Source organism: Danio rerio, chromosome 23 (genome assembly GCF_052040795.2).
Source record: "Danio rerio strain M-AB ecotype USA chromosome 23, GRCz13ab, whole genome shotgun sequence".
Taxonomy (NCBI): domain Eukaryota; kingdom Metazoa; phylum Chordata; class Actinopteri; order Cypriniformes; family Danionidae; genus Danio; species Danio rerio.
The window spans coordinates 25,107,993-25,128,809 of record NC_141043.1 but is presented as its reverse complement, the minus strand read 5'-3'; the positions used below and the strand labels follow the sequence as shown (position 1 = coordinate 25,128,809).

Sequence of the window (20,817 nt, the reverse complement as noted above, 5' to 3'; positions counted from 1 at the left end):
TATATATATATATATATATATATATATATATATATATATATATATATATATATATATAGAAACAACACTTAATTGGTGTTAATTTTATTTTATTTTATTTGCACCAGTATGACATTCCTTTGAAAATGTCTTTAAGAAAATAGTCAAAGGAATAAAAAGAAGTGATATTGAGGAGAAAACACTGGAGAAAAGTAAAACTACAAATAAAAACAATTTGATTAGTGAATTGGAAATAATTGTGTTCCAAGTTAGGTTATATTAGCATTTACATGACAACACTACACTACAAATGTAAAAAGATATTTGATTGCATTTTTTAAAAGTTTGGTGCACATTCGACCACATTTTCCCAATCTGTTCGGATCTGCAAAAGTGAATAAAACACTATGCATGCTAGGGCAGTAGTATGAGCTGTCACTTTGTAAAAGAACACTACATGTCTCCACACACATACAGTCCTGTACTTCCCTATACTGTTGTCACATACTCAAACACATCTGCATATTTGTAGTTTGCACAGAGAACATGATGGTATCATTTTCAAAAATGTGCACTTTGAAACCTGTTTTCAAATGTTTGTGCCTTTAGGTCACCAAAATGCATAAAAGGTTTTCCATATTTAGTTGAAAAATGTACTATATGTATAAACCATTGATCACGTAATATTTTTTGTTAGCTTGTTAATTCATTATGGTTACATATGGCAACATTTTCTCAAAGCAAAAGCTTTGTAGCAAAAAGTAGCGAATTATTTAAAATACACTACCACATTTAATTAGTTATTATATTTTGAAATTATATATATAATCAAGGAAAAAAAAATAAAGGATTTTTTATTAAAGTACCCAAAAGGAGGAAAACAATCACTGAGAATTTTTGGATTGGGTCCATTTCAAATGCTATATATATAAACAAAAACAAAAATATCACTTTGGTTGCAGCACTTACAATTAAATTCACTACAACTTGACTGTCTTTTCCAAAACTTCCCTTAAATATATAGTATTTTTTTTCTTGAAAATGGAAAACATAAATGCCATTTTACAGTGTCCTGCTTTGACCTGCTTTTAATTGAATGTGTGTGGGTGGGCGAATGAGTGTTTTGTATTCATACTTACCATCTTACAATATCTTTTTTTTCATTTGGCCTTGACTTTTAAACATGGCACAGCTGCAGTTCTTTCAAAAAACCCAATAAGAGTCATGATGGTGACCGAAATGTTTTCCCTGGCACATCAACTCTACATTCTCTAATACAGTTCTTGGCTAGAAACTGATTAGCAGTAAATGAGCTTGAGTTTGAGATCCGCCAGAATTGACAATGTGGTCCTTTCAGCACTCTAACAGCTGAAATGGCTCTGATGTCAAATCTGATAGCCTAGATTTTGTTACATAAATCTGACTCATACATTCAGATAAAGCAACCATTTTTGGGTGTGATTTCCAGGCACAGCAAACTAATCTTGTGCAAGTAGCAAGAAGCCTAGGACGAGCTGTTCCTTTGTCGTCCCAACTTATATTTACACCAACTGCCTCAGTCACAGCAATTCAACCGGAGGCTCCTGCACCCTCAATCAACACGCCACCAACCAGCGGACAGGTAAACTTCTCTATTAACCAGTAGGTTACATATATATTTAAACCAAACATTATTTACTTCAACATTTTTCAAATCATTGGAGGTTATAAAATATGTCAAGAGTTAAACTGTGTCAGTACAAATTCATCTTCACAATGTTAGATACAGTGGTGGAAATTAGTATTAAACACGTCATGTATTTTTCTGGGAATAAAATTTTTCTAAAGGAGTTGTTGACATGGAATTGAACCAGGTTTTGTAAAAACCCAAACAATGCAAGAATAAATAAATAAATAAATAAATAAATAAATAAATAAATAAATAAATAAATAAAATAGTTATGTGTAAGAACAATGGAATAAAACAAAGAGAACAACTTCATGGAGAATGAAGTTACATGAATTGTCACTGACTTCAATATAGTGTAAAAATCCTGATGGTTTTGTGGGTCTTGTCTATCAAATTAGATACAACTTGATTTTCTTTCTCTGAAAGCTTTTAAGAGTTTCCTTGGCTGTGTTTTGGGTCATTGTTTTGCGAAATGTCCACCCTGGTTTTATCTTCATGATCCTGCTAATGTAGATGTTGGACTAAAGCAGCTAATATTAATTTACACTGACAAAGAGCAGAGGGTTGCTGAAGAACTACTGAGAGATATCTCTGCTTTTCTTCATGTGTTAAGTACTTTTTCTCTGCGTTATTTCATTTTATTACGCATAACTTAATTTGTAAACTAATTAGCTTTGTTTTCTTTGCATATCTGCATTTTTTTTGGTTGTTACCAACATCCAGGGAAAATTTCAAGTCAACAGTACCTTTAGAAATATGTTTTCTTAAAAAAATGGTGACGTGTTCAATACTTAATTCCCCCATCGTACCTTTGATAGAAAGAAAAAGTATATAATGGATTACAATGAACCAAAAATAATTAGAACTGTTAAAACTGTTAGTAAAACAATATTTTGACAACTCTTAATAACTTGTTTCTTCACTCTTAGTCTCTATTTCTTAGTTCCTATTATGTTATTTTAAATCTACTATATTTATGCATTTTTTATTTTGCTATCCTCACTTACATGAATGAACTACAGTGTACTTCACCAACTAGTAAATATAATTTCAAAAATATATCTGGTGTCTGAATGCTTTTTGGTTTGACTGAATATTCCGTTTTTTGGATGTCACACAAATATCAGTTCTATCTTCCTGCTCTTAGGTGCAGAACTTGGCTCTTCGTAGCCAGCAGGAGGCGCTGACATCCACCCTCTCTCAGTCTCAGTTACAGAGCCTGAGTGTGAAACAGTCTGTGGCATCTGTGACTGGCCAATCAGTGGCCCGACTGAAAGGTCTAGGAGCAGAGCCGAGCCCTCAGGGAACTGCTGCAAAGGCCAGCCCTGCAGAAACGTCATCAGAAACGACGGCAAAAAATGACAAAACCAGTGACCTCACAACAAGCGTGTGTCCCAGTGTGACCTCGGTGGCAGGACATCCTTTCATCAGCACAGGTAGAGCATCACTGTCTTTCCATGTTTGGGTGTTATATAATTCTAGAAGTTTTTTGCTAAAAACGTGGTCTTTGGCGTTTCATTAAAATGCAAGTCAATGGCTACCAGCATTGACTCCCAAGATCTACTCATGAGGCATGATGAGGGGCGGCACAATCACTGTTGCACTGTTGCACTGTTACAATCTGAGGAGTTTGCCTGTTCTCCCCATGTTAGCATGGGTTTGCACCAGGTGCTCCTTTTTCACCCACAATCTAAAGACATGCTGTAGGTGAATTGAGTAAACTAAATTGGCCGTGGTGAATGAGTGTGTATGGGTGTTTCCCAGTTTTGGGTTGCAGGCTGGAAGGGCATCTACTGCGTAAAACATATGCCGGAATAGTTGGTGAATCATTCGGTTGTGGCGACCTCTAAAATAAGGACTAAGCTGAGGTAAAATGAATAAATGACTGAATGAATGACTGAATGAATGAATAAATGAATGAATGAATGAATGAATGAATGAATGAATGAATGAATGAATGAGTGAGTGAATAAATGAATGAATAAATTAATGACTAAATGAATGAATGACTCCTGATGATGCATTGAGTTTTTTTTAAGCTGATTTATTAGAATCCTTAAAACCACAGTCTTGTCAAATGGTTCTGTCCATGTTCATTAAAGTTTCGATGTTTGACAAAACCAACTAAAACATGAAGAAGGAACGTTGAGTAGCTCCTTTATTGAGCTCCATGTTTTGTTTTATCACAGCTCTGCCAGTGAGAGTGGTTGAGCTCAAGTGCATCAAATGAAAAGCAAATGAGGCTGCATTTCAGTCCAGTTTTTATGACCTTCATATCTTCCCTCCTTTTTGTTCACTTGGATGTACATCATTGATTACATTACACAAGTGTCCACTATTAGAACATCTGAATAAGTTCAAATGGAGTTCCCTAAGGCCTTGAGCACTTGTACTGTAGGAACTACACTGTTATGACATTGAAATCGCATTGCATTCTGGGACATGTAGGTGCTTAAGTGTATCCGACTCTCACTCCCTCAGTTAAAATTGAGGGATTAAGGGCGTACTCACACTATGCTATCCGAACCCTGCCCAGGCCTGTTTCCTGGATCATTTGAAAAGTGTGAGTTCTCTGAATCGGGCTCAGGCACAGTTCACTTGGCCGGCCCTGGCCCGGTTGGAAGAGGTGTGCCAGAGTGCGGTTCACTTAAGCTTTGGCGTGGTACGCTTGTAGTGTGAGTGCAAGCGAGCCTGAGCCCGAAACTAAAGACGAGACGTGACATTTATGGGACTGTTTCATATTTCATATTCTTACAGTTCAGTGAACGCAAACTGTCGTAGATTATTAAAGACGTAAAGCCCTCACTGCACGACAGCTGCACCTATAGCAAACCTCCTAATTCCTGCAGCATCAGGACTTTATAGTTGTTTATGAGCATCAAAAGTGGCTGATCTGTTTGGTGAAATATTTGACTGTCACCACATCCCAAACGTCTAAAACAATATAACTAAAGAAATCTCCACTGTGCTGAGTGAAAGCACTTACTGAACAGCGCATCATCGATGACGTAAGCGTGCCCAGGCCCGAATGTAATGTGAGTGCGGCATTTGGCCCGGTTCAAGTCAACTTTACATAGTGTGAGTACGCCCTAAGGGTATGTCCATGTAAATTTCCTTCGTTCACTTGATGAAGTAGAACATACTTTCAAATGGCAGAAGGGACCCCCTAGAGGGAAAAAGTGAAGGGACGTTTGCGAGTTAGTGTCTAAAGGTAGACTGGAACGCAGCCTGAAAAGTGTCTTATAGGGGGCGGGACATGTCAGATACTAGAGAGCATTTAATTGGCCAAAATTTGATGCGAAATTAGAATATATTATGACATGAAAATAAACTGTTGATCCATTTCGGCGATAATGATAAACTGCAAGCTTTGGATGTTTGTATCATGTTTATATCTTCTAAACACAACTTTTGTGAGCACACTAGAAAATAGATGTCCTTAAAATTAATATACTAATAGTCTAAATAAATACTTTTCTTTTAGTTTCACGGGACCTTTAATTAAAACTAAACTATCAAAATGGTGATACTTAAAAATAGTATTATATATTTGACATATAATAAGATATAAATGGCAGGTTCAGAATATCATCAAGAATATGAAACAATTTGATGGCAGGTGTCTAGTAATTTAAAAAAAAAAATGGCTGTCTTGAAACAATAAGCAGTTGCTTTATATCATGTTGTATCATAATAAATTACAGCTGGGAGATTCATGACGTCCTGACAGAAAGGCTAGCATGTTTATTTTTTACCCACATCTCGACAATGGAGGTCATATTGTCCAATAGGAGCACTTTCACCACTTTCAAACATGGCAAATCAAAAGAGAGACTAGGATATTTTGTGCTCCAGGGTGCAATTATTTAATAGGGGAAAGGTTTGTGGAGCTTTGCCAACAGAACTCATGCCTTTAATACGTTTCCTTGAGGTTCTAGTTTCTGGAAGTCGATTGCTAGCTCCACATCACACGTCATCAAAGACAGCGAACATTGTTTGGTCAGAAAGCAATGTTTAGCCAGACATGTTTCTTGTTAATATCACAACAAAATTGTATAGGTCTAATTAAACATAATCTTACAGTGGTTATTGTAACAGACTAAAAAATACTTAGTCTGACCCCTCGGTTCCAAACCGTCTGCTAAACACAAAAAAAAGATATTTTGAAGAATTGTAGTTACTGGCAGCCATTCACTTTTATACTAGGAGAAAAAATAAAATACTATGGAAGTCAGTGGCTACACTGCAAAAATGCTTTTCGTGCTTAGATTTTTTGTCTTGTTTCTAGTCTAAAAATCTAAAATCTCTTATATTAAGAAGCATCTTCTGGACAAGCAAAACATACTGTCTTGTTTTGAGAAATAATATGCCAATATTAAGTTTTTCCTTAAAACAAGCAAAATAAATTGCCAACGGGGTAAGCAAAATAATCTTACGCCAAAAGAAAAAACAAGATTAATTTGCTTACCCCACTGGCAGATTATTTTGCTTGTTTTTAGGAAAAACTCACTTAATATTGGCATATTATTTCTCAAAACAAGACATTAGATATTTATACTAGAAACAAGACTAAATATCTATTTAAGAAAAGCATTTTTTGCAGTGTACCATTTTCCAATTTTCATTAAAATATTATTTTGTGTTCAACAGAAAATAAAAGGTTTGGATCATGTGAAGGGTTAACCTTTAAAACATGGAAGCAGTGAGGAGATGATCCAGTGAAAGCTTGCCATCTCAATTGTCTCACTAATGGAGGAGTGAAAGTAAAAAGAAAAGCGAGAGACATCTGGCCTTGAGCATTAAAGTGGGTGTCAGGTTGCTGTGGCAGCAGTCTTAAGGAGTACACTGGGCGGCAGTGTTTTTCACGACACCACACCTGCTCTGTGTGTATTTGTGGCTGGTGGGATCCTCTATTTGTTTGAGCCCTCCAAAGCTGGGCCTCTCAGAAAGAGTATCCTTTATCACTGAGACAGATGCACAACCTTTTCGGTTCATAGATACAATTTTGGTCACATGCCAGTAAAGTGAGATGCTGGTAAAGTGGCTCATAGTTTACACTCACTGCCTACTTTATTAGGTACATCTGTCCAACTGCTCACATGACAGGAATTCTAGATATGCATTCGAAAGCTGGAATATGTTTCCTGCAAACTATGCCATCCATGTTAGGGAGAAATCAATGCATGTCCAAATCACTTCCTGTGTCCTAAAATACCTTGAGAATGTATCCTCTGTTGCCTTTAATATGCCACAATTCCTGACTGTTAGCTAAAAAATAAAGCTGGCATTTGAAAGCTGTGCAAAGGCTTGCCTTGAATTAATACTAAAACATTGCGTACGGACAAAGCTGTAAATGTGCGTCAAAAACAAAACAAAACAAAAAAATCAGAAATCAAAAATCAGATGTAAGACACACTGAGTATGCGGAATCCCCCGCATATTCTCTTTGTACATCCGAATTAACGTGAAACTGAGCGCACATTCAATTCAATTCAATTCAGCTTTATTTGTATAGCGCTTTTACAATGTAGATTGTGTCAAATCAGCTTCACATAAATGGTCATAGTAACTGGAACAGTGTGGTTTAGTAACTGGAACAGTGTGGTTCAGGTTTTAGTGTTTAAGTTCAGTTCAGTTCAGTTTAGCTCAGTTCAGTGTGATTTAATCATTACTGAAAGTTCAAACACTGAAGAGCCAATTCATCGATGCGTAGCTCTACCAATCCTGAACCATGCGAGGCAGTGGCGACAGCGGAGAGGGAAAAAAAACTTCACCTGATGGGAGTGAAGAAAAAAAACCTTGAGAGAACCAGACTCAGTTGGGCACGACCATTTTAATTTCTCCGCTGGCCAAAAGTCTTGTGCAGAACTTCATTCGTCGTGGTTTAGGCTGGAAGATGGCCTCAGCGAAGACTCGTCTGTCCCTGGAGCGTCGCTGGAATCAGACTCATGTTCTCCACTCCCCACGACCATCAGCGCAGCAGCAGCTCAGGATATGGCCTGGTCCCGGATATGGAATCCTTGGGATCATCACGTCGCTGGTCTTGGATCCAATCAGTGACTCCGCATAATCTGAGGACCTCGGGATAAGTATCCCCAGGTGACAATAGAGAATAAATAAAATAATTAGCGTAGCTGCTGTTCATAGTGTATATAAGCAAGATGCAGAAGCCAATGTGGAACCCGCTAGGTGATGCATTGAGTGTATGCTTTACTAAACAGATAGGTCTTTAATCTAGTTTTGAACTGGGAGAGTGTGTCTGAGCCTCGGACGTTATCAGGAAGGCTATTCCACATCCCTTGCCAACCAGGCAGGGGAACAGGGGATGCTGAACTAACACCCTTGGAGGAGAGAGTTGCCTCAATTGTGGGCGACACTTTACTGTTTGGAGTAGTATCTGTGTCTGTGGGAGATAGATATATTAGAGGAACACTTTGAAAGGGCGGTATAGCAGCACCCCTCCGCTCTTATCAAGGCAGTGCCACCGGCATTTCAGCTGTCTAATCGCATTTGAGCATCACATATTTATATTTGCACATTTATTGAATGAAAATGTTTCCGATTAATGTATGCAAATTTGTCTTAAGGTGGCGCCTTTATAGTAATGTGCGTGCAGTCGATCGCTCAGAAAAGTCGATCGGAAAACCGATGATCGCTGCAAATTGTGCTTTAATGTTTGGCTGGTCAACTGCATGGTATAGAAACCTTATATACCTGCTGGACATGCAGATGATTCGTCCCATACAGCTGGTATTGCATGGCTCAAAGACTGCCAGTACCCTTTGGAAAGAGCCACTTGCCAGGATACTTTGTTGGTGCGATCCTTTGTAGTGTGCAATTTAACATAATTACCTCTAGGAGTTGCCAATGGAAATAAATAAAACACACACAAGAAATACATATACGCCAGACATGAAGTTGGCATGGACCAACACACATGTGGAGTGGTCATGGACAAAAGTGAAGAAGATTGAATAGTCGCGGAAGAAAGTGAAAGTGAACAGCAGACAGGGGAGGGGGGCAGTTGAGGAGGGGGATCGGTAAAATGAGGTGCCGGATCTGATTTCAGAGGTGCCGGATCCAGATGCAGATCCAGCGTGTTCCGGCACAAATTAAGCCATGGTTTTGTCAGATAAACAGCAGTCAGTGATAGAGACAGACACGGATGAAGCTGAAATCCAGCTCAGTCAAAAATACCAAGTGAGTTTATTTTATGTATTAGTGGTGGAGTTTGTTCAAGTCTTTCTGAAATTATGAGTCACACAAAATTTGTAGTACACACACACACACACACATATATATGCCCTTTTACTAACACCATGCGGCCATGGTGATTATAGCGGTTAAGAATTACATAGAAATTTTACTATCTTTATTACAATCATGCTCTGTTTTAAAAATGTTTTAAACCATCAAATTTATTCTTGAAGTCCAGCTGATCACAGAAAATTGTGACATATGTTTTAATCCTAGTTTCTTTGCAAACAATGTTCTGTGGACTTGTGTATACATATTATTATGAAGACATGGCACCTGTCAATAAATTTGGTGGGTGGAGAAAACTGTACTCCTACTTCACGTTGCGGTGGACCTCAAAATCTTTAGGGTTTGGATAATATTTTAACGTCAGTAAATTGGAAAAAAGAGACTTGTTGTGTTGATATGACTCCAATATGACGGTGGACACACTAAACCTACACACAGCTCTTACAAAAGTTGATTTTTATCATGAGTGCCCTGTAAGAAAAGTCTTAAAAGACCTCATTCAGATTTTTTTGTGCACAAAAACACCAAATCTTTCTATTAACATTCACATGTGTTGTGGTCAACTGTGTAGTGGTAGCTGTTTATTGTGGCATTTACAAAAAAAAAAAACTACTGCTGTACAAAATACTTAAAAATGTTCACACAGCTCTAAAAATATTTAGTACATATAAGGTATATGCACACAGTAGTATATATAATGCATAACATACATGCATATAATCATTTGTATTGACTATATTTTGAAATTTGCATTGAATTGCATTGTCTTTAAAAGTAGGGAAAACTTAGCCAAAAAGAAAAGCAGTTTAGTGGAAAAAGCAGTGTAGTGAGATTGAACGACCCTAAGGGCGGACAGCGTTTTGTTCAATTAAACCTTATTCATCCTTATATGATGTTTTTTTACTCCTTGTTCTTCCATTTTTTTTTCCATTAATCTCATGACACATCATTTGTTACAGTCATATTAATAGCAATGAGGCTCAGTCAGTACAAGCCAAGCCTTCAGTCAACCACTCCAATCCGATACAAATGGAAACCACAAGTGGGCTAATGTGTTATTTGTGGGTGTGGGTTTCAGTGCATGTGGTAAAGTCCAGACCATTTCCTGTCATGAAAGCTTGACAAAGAGTTCAAGCACCAATAATAGCACAGAACTGCAAGAGACGAAGCCAGAGAAACCACTGGATCAGTGAGAAGGGTCAGTACTAACTGGCAACACCGCCATCAGTATATTTTGCTTAACACACTTGTTGCTTAACTGAGTTTCAAAAGTCTACAAATAGCATTATGATAAGTGATTTCAACTCTGTGCAAATATCCGTCCAGTTCCAGCAGATCCTAAAAGTAGCTCTGTTATTATGCTGGATCTTGGTGAGTGTACTATAATTAGATGGGGAAAGTCGACGGACAGACCAACTGGTAAATGTAAGTGGTGTGTTGTTAAATGGCTTGCTGTCCCATTTTACCGAGTTTTCTTCATAAGGAATTCATTAGACTAGAAAAGCACATAGCCAGGAGCATGAAACTCAAAATATTTGGTCCACTACTGAGAGAACACTAAATAAGACCAGACCTTTCTTACACTGGCCACTGTTAAAATGAAGTGTTGGGCCTTTATGAGGTGTAATGAAGAATGTTTTGGAGAGCTTTTCCTTTGGTAAACATTAATGTTTGTACATGAACAGAGGAACTTCACCCCCTCCACTTTGGGTTTGAAATCAATAGTTGGTCTGAGAAAAAAAAGTAGGCATGTGCTAGACCTGGTTTCCTCAAATCTGACCTTAGAGGGTCGCTGCCCTGCAGAGCTAAGCTTCTACCCTAATCAAAGCCATCTGAACAAGCTAATCAAAGTCTTTAAAGTTACTAGAAAATTGCGGATAGGTGACTTGGCCACTTCTGCAGCTTTTTTAAGAGGTTATGTAAAGTTCACAAAGAACACATAGACCTGACATAGTTAACCCACTGAACACCAAAATGTATCTCAAGGCAAATTCCTCTTAATAAACCCTCACCCTAGGCCCAAAGGAAGAAAATGATATACTTGAACTCAGGGGCGTTGCTAGGCATAAAACTCTATGGGGCACGCCCCCCTCAAAAAATAAAAAATAAATAAATAAAAAAATACACACACACACACACACACACAAATAAATATATATATTATAAATAAATAAAAGTATTACTGTTATTATACAGTTATTGTTCAAAATAAATAACGGAAATTAATCCTGAATGTAACTGGAAAACAATATTAAGACACAACTGGAGTCATGCTAAGGTAATTTATGAAATCTTTGCATGACTAATAACTTAATTTTAATGAAATTCTATAGACTGTTCAATAGAGTCTAAGACTTGACACATGGCAGAGAATTGAGTTTATTAAGTCTTACTTCCCTGACTCGTCATCCCTCCTTTTTACTTCATACAAAAAAATCTATCAGGAGGCATGCTTAGTCTAAATAATATCACCATCATTTTACTACACCTTTGTCGACTTGGAAGAACTCACTAGGTGCCGTCACCACTGCATAAAAGGATGTTATACCGGCGGCGTGTGAGCAGCAATAGACCTACTTTTGGGCATGCATGTTAACAATCGGTACTCGCTGTGTGTGAGGCGCACAGGTATGGTTCACTGCGTAAATGCAGAGATGCATCAGTTTACTTTTTGATTACCACTCTTAATAAACACACTTTGAATTTGAAGTACATCATATCTCAAAGCATTGCATACATAGTAAAAGCTTGATTAACTGGTTCAGGTGTGTTTAATTGTCGTAGGAACTAAGATATGCAAGGCACCGGCCCTCCAGAACCGAGTTTGGGCACCCCTGTCTTAAATGAACCATTTGGAGCATGAGCATAGTTTTAGTAGCATTTGAAAGAAGACACTCTGAGCTTTAGCATCCCGGTACTTTTTTTAATGTAATGCAGGGCTCGAAATTAACCTTTTTGCTTGGCAGCACTAGTTCTCCTAACCTTAAAAATGTAATTGCACCAGAAAAAATGTAGTCACACCCACCAGGAATAATGTGCATCATTACTCCAAGTTTTATATTAAAAGATTCATTGCATTTTAGACAAACAAACAAAACAAACAAAAAACAAATTGGCATGCGCCCACTGGCTCCGCACGCACTGCTTGACATGAATGAGATGAACTGAGTTAATTATAATTACTGTAATGTTCTCATGGGTGCTGTCTGATATTGCACAGTTGATATTGACATATAACTTATTATTTGCATATGTCAGCTTAATGAGCTGCAATATTAGTTTAATCTTAATGAATGAAAGGTGCATGCGGTGTTCAATTTTACATATAGCTGCCACTTGCGTGTTTGATAACATCATGATGATTAAATAAAGGAATAAATAGAATCTCTTGCGCTTAAAATGTGTAGATTCAATGGCAAACGCTGTTACCTGCAAACTCCTTACCACAGACTTTACAGTGAATGGCTTAAGGAGTCTTATCCACTCTTCGAAAAGTGTATCACTAATACAATTTGCCATTATATTTAACTTTAGTTGGTTTCTAAAACAAAATCTATCAGTGTTCTTTTCATTCTCTCCTCTTCAGAACTTTACATTTTTGCTGCTGTTGCTCCTGATCACCTGAAGGCAGAAATCATTGCCTGAATGATTGACAGTTGATATTAATCAGTCCATTCGTGCTTAGTTCTAGCAGTGCACCAATCAAAAGATCTTGAAGGTGGGGCAAGCATTGCGGGATTTGTTTGCTGTAGAAAGTTGACATCAAATATCTATTCCCGAGCGCTGCATTTCAATTTTATGCACTTGCACAAATGCTCCCAAATATACGATCACAACTAAAATGGTCGCAATGTCGAGTCCTGTAATAGAAGTTATGAAGGAAAAGTACGCTGGAATAAAAATGTTTTTTTTTCGTGTGTACCATCTTTATTAAACTACAAAATATTACTAATATAAATGTGGCCTGTGATATCTAAAATGTAATGGGCTAAAAGCTACCAGTTAAAGCTCAGTGTTTTTTGTAGTACACTGCATCTTTGTTTATCAGGTCTCACAATACTTTGCTCTAGATACTATATATGTCACTGTAGACACAAATTGAATTCTTTCCTGTTTGAAGAGCACTTGGTATTGAAGCTGTCCTTTAGCACTTAGCCCTCAAAGGCCAGGAAGCCTTCCAGACATTTCTTTTTTCGTCATATTAAACTAGTCTGAGAAAGGGCAGCAGTTAATTATTTATTAACATGGGTGGAACTTGAACCAGAATGTGGTCTTCAGTGCTCAAAAGAAGGCCTGCATCTGTTGTTGCTATTCTATGAATGCTTTGAACTTAGCAGGCTGCCGGGGGAGTGTGTGAAAATGGCATACTATCTGATATTGTGTTCATCTGACACAACAGAACAGCACCAAGATGATACAACACACACTCCCACATCCTCAAAGAATTTGTTATTAATATGAGCCATGATGTTTGATCGGTTGTCTTATGACAAAATGCTTCTTCTCAGAGGGAAAACATGGCATGTGAAATAAAGTGCCCCATTATGCTATTTGAAACATTCCTAATATTGTTTTGGAGGTCTCTAACAAGCTTCTGTCCAAGGTCAAAAAACACTTTCGCTTTCTGAAAGTATACGTTGAAAAAGGGCAGGGCGAAAATCAATTTACAATTTACTTCTTACTCTGAGAAATACATGGTGTGGTACACAGTTTCAAATGCAGTGAATGCATGGCTGTTTTTTTGGCGGGTGTGTTTGGTTTTTTTATTTTATTTCAGAGGGCACAACATTTCTCCAAGTTCTTCGCTGTTCACTGACACTGCCTTGTTGTTTGTGTCTTTCTATGGCAAATGCGGGTGGAACTAAAAGAACTAAGAACTAAGAGAGCGTCACATATTAGGATGAACACAGATTTTCATTCAAACAAATCGATGTAAACCTCATACTGAAATTAATCGATAAAAACGATTCATCACCCAGCTCTACGATAAAGCATAACCTCTTTTCCCACTGTGTCTGAAACAGTTCATTCAAAGATCCGGTCTCTGTAAACCCCGCCTTTCTAAAAGTCTCACTACGACCAGATTGGTCTACTGCTTATACCACATGTCAGTAACCAAATGCCAATTACCATTTCTGAATTTCAGCTCCGGAGCCCTCATCAGTGCTCATAAACACAGTAAAAAGAAGGTTTTACTGTTCAAACCTTCATCCCGGGACGCACTAAAGCAATGTCGAAGATCTAGTGGCTATAAAACCATCTGTGTTGTTGCCTCACATTGGCTGTATCTGGTCCCATCAGTACCAAAAAGCTGTTTGTGAACACACCGAACAGATGACAGCCAGCTGAAGCGAGAAAGGGCATTCTACAGTACGTCTGTATGGGAGGATGTACCTTTCCATACAAGTGGCAGTAGTCTGTATTATCATTCTACAAATGGAAACTGAAACTAGCTTACACATACAAACCATAAACAAAGCAGTGATGTCATACCAATTTCACAGTAGTCCCTCCTGTCCATAGTGGAAATCACTGAACAGTAATCAGAGCGATCTCTTTCACCAATTCTACACTCTGAATCTGACCAACTCCAGCCAACATGACCCAGACTAGAGACGACATGCGGTACACACAAAACAAACTAGCCTGATAGACGCTCACCGATGCTAAACAACTGTTGGCTTGGTGTGTGCCAATATTTAGTTATCATCTCTTCATATCATATCAATATTTAGTTATCAGTGCAAAATTAATTTGCTTTTGCAGTGCAGAAAACAGCAACTACAGAATTCAAGAGCAGGTCAGAATATGTTGATCATGAGCAGGAAATGATCCCTATTGGTCTGCATTATGCAAATCTGTTACAAACCTATATTGTTTTATGCAGGAAATAAGAATGGAACGACTGACAATTAATTTTAGGCACTATTACTTATACAAACACAATATAAGTCACAATAAACAAAAGATAATATCCTAAAAGGTGTCATAGATTGTCAAAGACTTTAAATTGTCCTTAATCTTAACTGTACACATAATCTTATATCCATTTTTATAAACATAAACCAAGTGAATCCAGTATTGAGCTGCATTATTAAAAACAAACAGAGCAAAATTGAAAGTGCCACAGTGTTTAAACACTTCAGGGCTTCAAACTGGAAGAGCTGAAAGTATGAACATTGTAGAAATGAGTCAGAGCACATTTAAAATCCTGCGCAAATTAGGTTGGCATTCTGTAGAATTTCCACAGCTCAGGCTGTCAGAATATGTCTAACAGAAGGTTTCTTCAGGCCATCTGATTCATCCAGGTCATACTGTGCTTCACGAGTGGATGAGTAGAGCTGTGCCTTATGCATCTTACAGTTGACATTCCACGAGCCCATGCATACATGAACCCATTAACCTCAAGTCAGTACGACAAACCTGCAAGAACAACGAAAAGCCCTCCGGGAATCTTTACTGGCATCAAATTCAGGATGTAAATCTTACAATGAGACAAGTATTTTGCATCATTTACACACACTTGGCTACTAATAATACAAATCTTCTTTTTTTCCAATTTAGTAATTTTAGGGGGCAATATGGTGGCTCAGTGGTTAGCACTGTGGCCTCACAGCAAGAAGAGCACTGTTTTTTTTAGTCCCGGCTGGGTCAGCTGGCATTTCTGCGTGGAGTTTGCATGTTTACATTGGAAAAAGAGAGTATTGCTGCTTGTTTCATGACAACTTTAAACTGAAAATCTTGTCAATATTCAATCTATCATTCAGTTAATTCCCAAATGACAACATCTAGTTCTGTCCTTCGTTTTTTTCTTGATTGGGAGATTTATTTTACTCCATTATTACTCTAATATTCATTTCATGCTGACTATACAATGAAAATCCTTTTTATGGAGTTACTTATGTAATATATACACTGCAATCTATACAGTTACACATTTATTATTAATACTGTAAGACATTCAAAATTCTTTCTCTCAAACCAAAAGAACCAACCATTGTGTGTTGTTGTTCTTTGTTCCAGCATATACCCAAATCCAGACCCATCAGCTCCTGCAGCAGCACAAGCAGCAGTTTGTGATTCAGCAGCAGCCTCAGATCTTACAGAGAGGTCAGGCTCAGCTCTTAGAGGCCGCTGCCATTCATCCCCATACCGTGCAAGCTGTGGCCATTCAGTCTGCCCTGCCAGCACAGCCTCAGCAGTGTCCAATCCCTTTGCTGCCCAAAGTGCCTGTTACCTGCCAACAAGCCACCATCTTCCACTCAACCACAGTGAGTCAGCAGGCACTTGCTCAGAATGGACAGGCGCACATACTGACCAACACCAAAGCACCACCTCTACAGCTCACTGCAGTCAAGTGCCAGATCCATCCTGTTCAAATTCAAGTAAGTGAATTTAATGTCAAGTCGTTTAATTTTATTTATTATTTGTGTTGTATGTAGGCTATTGGTTTCAACTCCTTCCTCCATTTCTGACCTTGGCCTGTTCTGACATAAATTTCAGCAAGGAGTAGCCTCACAGAATGTTCCTGATAAAGACACTCCTGTTCTTCTCGAACCACAGCTGCTATCCATACCAATACAAGAGCCCACTCGGACTGAACTACTCCAACCAGACAAAGAAAATCAAGTGAAAGAAAACACACAAGGTACTAATTGTTTTGTTATATTGTATCATGTCTGTGATTTATGTATTAAGTTTGTGATACAGTATGTGTATTAAGTTGGTTCACAGTGGGTAAAGCATGCAAACTGCTGAATTATTTGTTAATTTGGCAATACCGGGCAGTGTTGGAGAAAGTTACTTTTGAAAGTAATGCATCACAATATTGAGTTACTCTCCAGAAACGTTACTAGTTGCATTTCTTAGTTACTTTTTTACAGTAAGCAATGTGTTACGTTAATTTTGAGTTACTTTTCCTTACCTTTGCTGAGGCTTGATCTCTTTCAGAACTTGCTGGGGTTTTTTTTTACTTCTTTTGTTTAAATAGAAGAGCTCACCAATTGACAATGAACTGTATAACCTACACCTTCGTTTATATTTAACAAAGCATATCAAAAAAATAATAATTAAGGATAATGTTATGTTCTGTATTTACAGATTAATGAAAGTTATAAGTAATGTGTAAAAACAAATAAAAAAATAATAATACAAACCAAAAATGACTTAATAATATAAACAAACAAAAAAATATGACTGTGCTGGGATTTTACATTTTTAAAAAGAAATATCCGCTTATTTATGTTTTCTGGCATAAGCTGAGGTCTTTGCACATTTACAATGTCCACTGCTGAAAAAACCTCTTTCACTGGGGACTGAGATGGCTGGTGTGGAGAGGAAAGCCTTTCCTAAACCAGAGAGCAGTGCGTACAGAGGTGGTCAATATGCCTTCTGCTCCAGGGGACTCGACACTGGCATAAAACACTGATTCTAAAATTACTAATTTTATAGTAGGATAGAGACAGGAGTTGAACATGATTATGAAGGGGAATAATTAATATTACTTGCAGAATTAATTAGTCTAAGTATCAGTGATCTTTTTTTTTGAATACTCAATAATAATATTTTTGAATACTCAATAATAATAAGAAAATTATTAAAATATGCATAGACTAATTTGAAAAGGAGATGATAAAATAATCTAATACCTGAACAACTATCTCAAAATACAGAACAACTTTCTGTTTTAGTCTAAAAAACATCTTCACACTTTCGCTATGAAAACACTGATGCATCATGTGATCTTCAAAGCACTCGTCGGAGCAAGCAGACCAGCAAATCATCCAGTCCATGTGGTTTGGCTTAATAGTTTTTTGTGTAGTTTTCACTGTGGTGACGGTTTATGTGCTGCATCATTTTCGTTGTTCTGTTAGTGTAAGTAAACCTCTTTTTCCTCATTTAAATCAATTTTCAACCAGGTCACTGTGAATTGTTACATCCCTAGAGACAATGACTTTTTCTTTTTCTTCAATGCGTTTAAAATAATGAACGCGTTTGCTTAGTGTGTGCGTGATTCAACATGACTACTTTAATATCAATTCAGCAATTTACTTTTTAAAAGCTAATTTATTTGTAAGTAAAAAGTAACTTGGATTACATTTTTTAAAAAGTTAATCGAATATCATTACTTAATTTTTTAAGTAATGCGTTACTTACTCATTACTTAAAAAAGTAGAAAAGTATTACTTAAAATATACTTAAGATATTATTACGTAATGCATTATGTAATGCATTACTTCCAACGCTGATCCCGGGGAGCACTGGTCATGTTTTACAGTATAAGCCAGTCTGGCTCCTTCTGTGATCACCAACTTGGAGGAAAATATTCAGTGCATGAAAGCCACAGTAAAATCAGCTTAATCAGTTGAAAATCATAAAAGTTCTAGGAATGAGAATTATAGAGGATTGGAGAGTCTTAGACTCAATTTAATAGCCTAAGTGGCCCAAACAAAGTCAACACAGACGACTGGGGCTTACATTTGGTTTTAATAATGTCCTACACTTTACTTTGATAGACATTTGGTTAACATGGACTGAATAAATTGACATTTTATACTTTGAATATCTGTTGAAGACCAAAGTACATATTAACTAGACAGTCTCCTAATATTCTAATGATTGCAATTTGACTATAGTTGGAAAACTGCTTATAGTAACTTCAGCAGAATGTCCAAAGGGCACTGTTAAAACAAAGTGTGGTGGTGATTTTTGTTTTGTGTATACTGTGTGCATTGATGTGTATAAGCAGCTATGTTTCAACTGCTTTTGGAAAGTATTCAAACAGTTCAGAAATGCACAGCATCAGTGCGTTTCTGACCACGCACAGGGATCATAAGGGATGATATATTTACAAAACAGTAATGTAGTTATTCTAGATTTACATATCATTATAGGTGTATACATCACAATATATCAGAATTTGTTCGTAATAGATTTGTTTTTGTTTTACATATTACTTTGTTTATTACAAAAGCATATTTGCACTGTGAGACAAAATAATTACTACATATTGACCGACGAATTTACTGTAAAATTCATTCTGCACAACAATCCGCTATTGATGTTAAAAGCTGTGTTGACGTATACATGGATGTTTAATCCATTCATTCAATTTCCTTCAGCTTAGTCCCTTTATTCATCAGGAGTCGCCACAGCAGAATGAACCACCATCTTATCCAGCATATGTTTTACACAACAAATGCCCTTCCAGCTGCAATCCAGTACTGGGAAACATCCATACACACTCATTCACACACATAGACTACGGCCGATTTAGTTCATTTAATCCACCTTTAGTCTTCGGACTGTGGGGGAAACCGAAGCACCTGGAGGAAACCCACATGAACACAGGGAGAACATGCAAACTCCACACAGAAATGTTAACTGACCCAGCCGGCACTCAAACCAGCAACCTTTTTGCTGTGAGGCGTCGGTGCTAACCACTGAGCCACCATGACCCCCTGTTTATATTATATTATGTTACTTTTTCGATCATGCACTAATATGTACATCATATTCTCTAAAACTGAAATGAAAATGTTGCATCAAACATTATCATCTAATAGATTTATGTACACTGTTACACCATTAAACACAATACCATTGAGGAATGTATATCAAAACAGTAAACTAATGAACTGCTTAGTCCACATCCAAACTATACAGACTGATAGGAAAGATTCCTGCAGCAATCTTGGTCTAGCCAGACGCAGAAAGTCTACTACGTCACCACCATCTGTGGGTTTGCCAGCCACAAAAACACAAAGGCCAACAACATGAGCTCTCCTCTCAAGCGGAAGAGTAGATCTGTCACACCCCCAGTGTCTATTGTCCAGTCCAAGCACTTGCGAGACTGTGACAGCTTCTGCCATAATTAGGAGCGAGGGGCTAAGTGTCGTTGTTCTCGTTGGGATGTGGGAATAAAGGTAGACTGACTCAGGCTGTCTGGCAGGTGTGTCAGAGGCATAACCTCTCAGACGTTAAATTATGAATGATGATAAACTGCTCTTTTATGAACGGAAATGGCTTGAGGCTTCAGAGCCAGCATCATAAATCATGTCATGTTTTTAATTGTATCACGCTGACTTCAGATAAATTAGCTTGATATGGATTCATAGAAGATTTAAACACTCCTTTGTTTTAAATCAACCACATTTAGTAGGTATGAATAGCTTGCAAATGATCAAATGTAACTGCTCCAGACAGTGCATTGAGAGAGTTTAACTTAGGATACTTAGACTGCATTGTGTTTCGAATCCCAGCTGCTGAGTGTGGCACATGAGTGGTGTTGTATATCTTATGGCCAATAGACTCGCTATACATTCACCCTGTGTAACCCCGAGTCTCCTTTTGTCCGAGAGAAACCCAAAACCCTCTTATCGTAACATTTGTCTGCTTTCAGAAAAGTTAATGCATGGTAGAACTAATAAAAAGGGAAGTTGCATTGTTTCCTGTTGTATTAGGAAGTTAGTCGATTTTGCTTACTGTATATTTTATTTATCTAAGACTCACTAGGGTGAGTTTTAGTACAATATTGCTGAGGCAGTCTGCTTATACAGCGAAAAACACTGCAATAAGCTACATTTTGCATTCATACGAATGTTTAGTTCTCTTTAAAGTCCATGTGGACCATACATTTACATGAAACAACTCGATGATTACATGAAAGCATTGGGTGACACGGTAGCTCAGTGGTTAGCGCTGTAGCCTCGAAGCAAGAAAGTTGTTGGTTCGAGTCCCACCGGCTGGGCCAGTTGGCATTTCTGTGTGGAGTTTGCATGTTCTACCCCATGTTGGTGTGGGTATCCTATGGGTGCATTGGTTTCCCCCACAGTCCATACAAATCTATAAGCATACCTGTCACTTTTTGTCTCTGAAAATCCGAGAGACTGGGGTCTGTGTCC

General features: G+C 37.6%; 1 protein-coding gene and 1 long non-coding RNA gene across 9 annotated transcripts in view; one reads left to right on the top strand and one right to left on the bottom strand.

The window, feature by feature from the left end:
* LOC141380487 (uncharacterized) overlaps positions 1-20,817 on the bottom strand; it is a 73,126-nt gene that overhangs the window by 41,743 nt on the left and 10,566 nt on the right. The gene's annotated exons all lie outside the window — the stretch shown is intronic.
* phc2a (polyhomeotic homolog 2a (Drosophila)) overlaps positions 1-20,817 on the top strand; it is a 63,304-nt gene that overhangs the window by 32,749 nt on the left and 9,738 nt on the right. For all 3 annotated transcript variants that reach the window (NM_152958.2, XM_087305025.1, XM_087305024.1), the window contains 4 exon segments: positions 1,448-1,600; positions 2,796-3,084; positions 15,938-16,299; positions 16,418-16,562. In NM_152958.2, the coding sequence (NP_694490.2) occupies positions 1,448-1,600; positions 2,796-3,084; positions 15,938-16,299; positions 16,418-16,562 (949 nt within the window).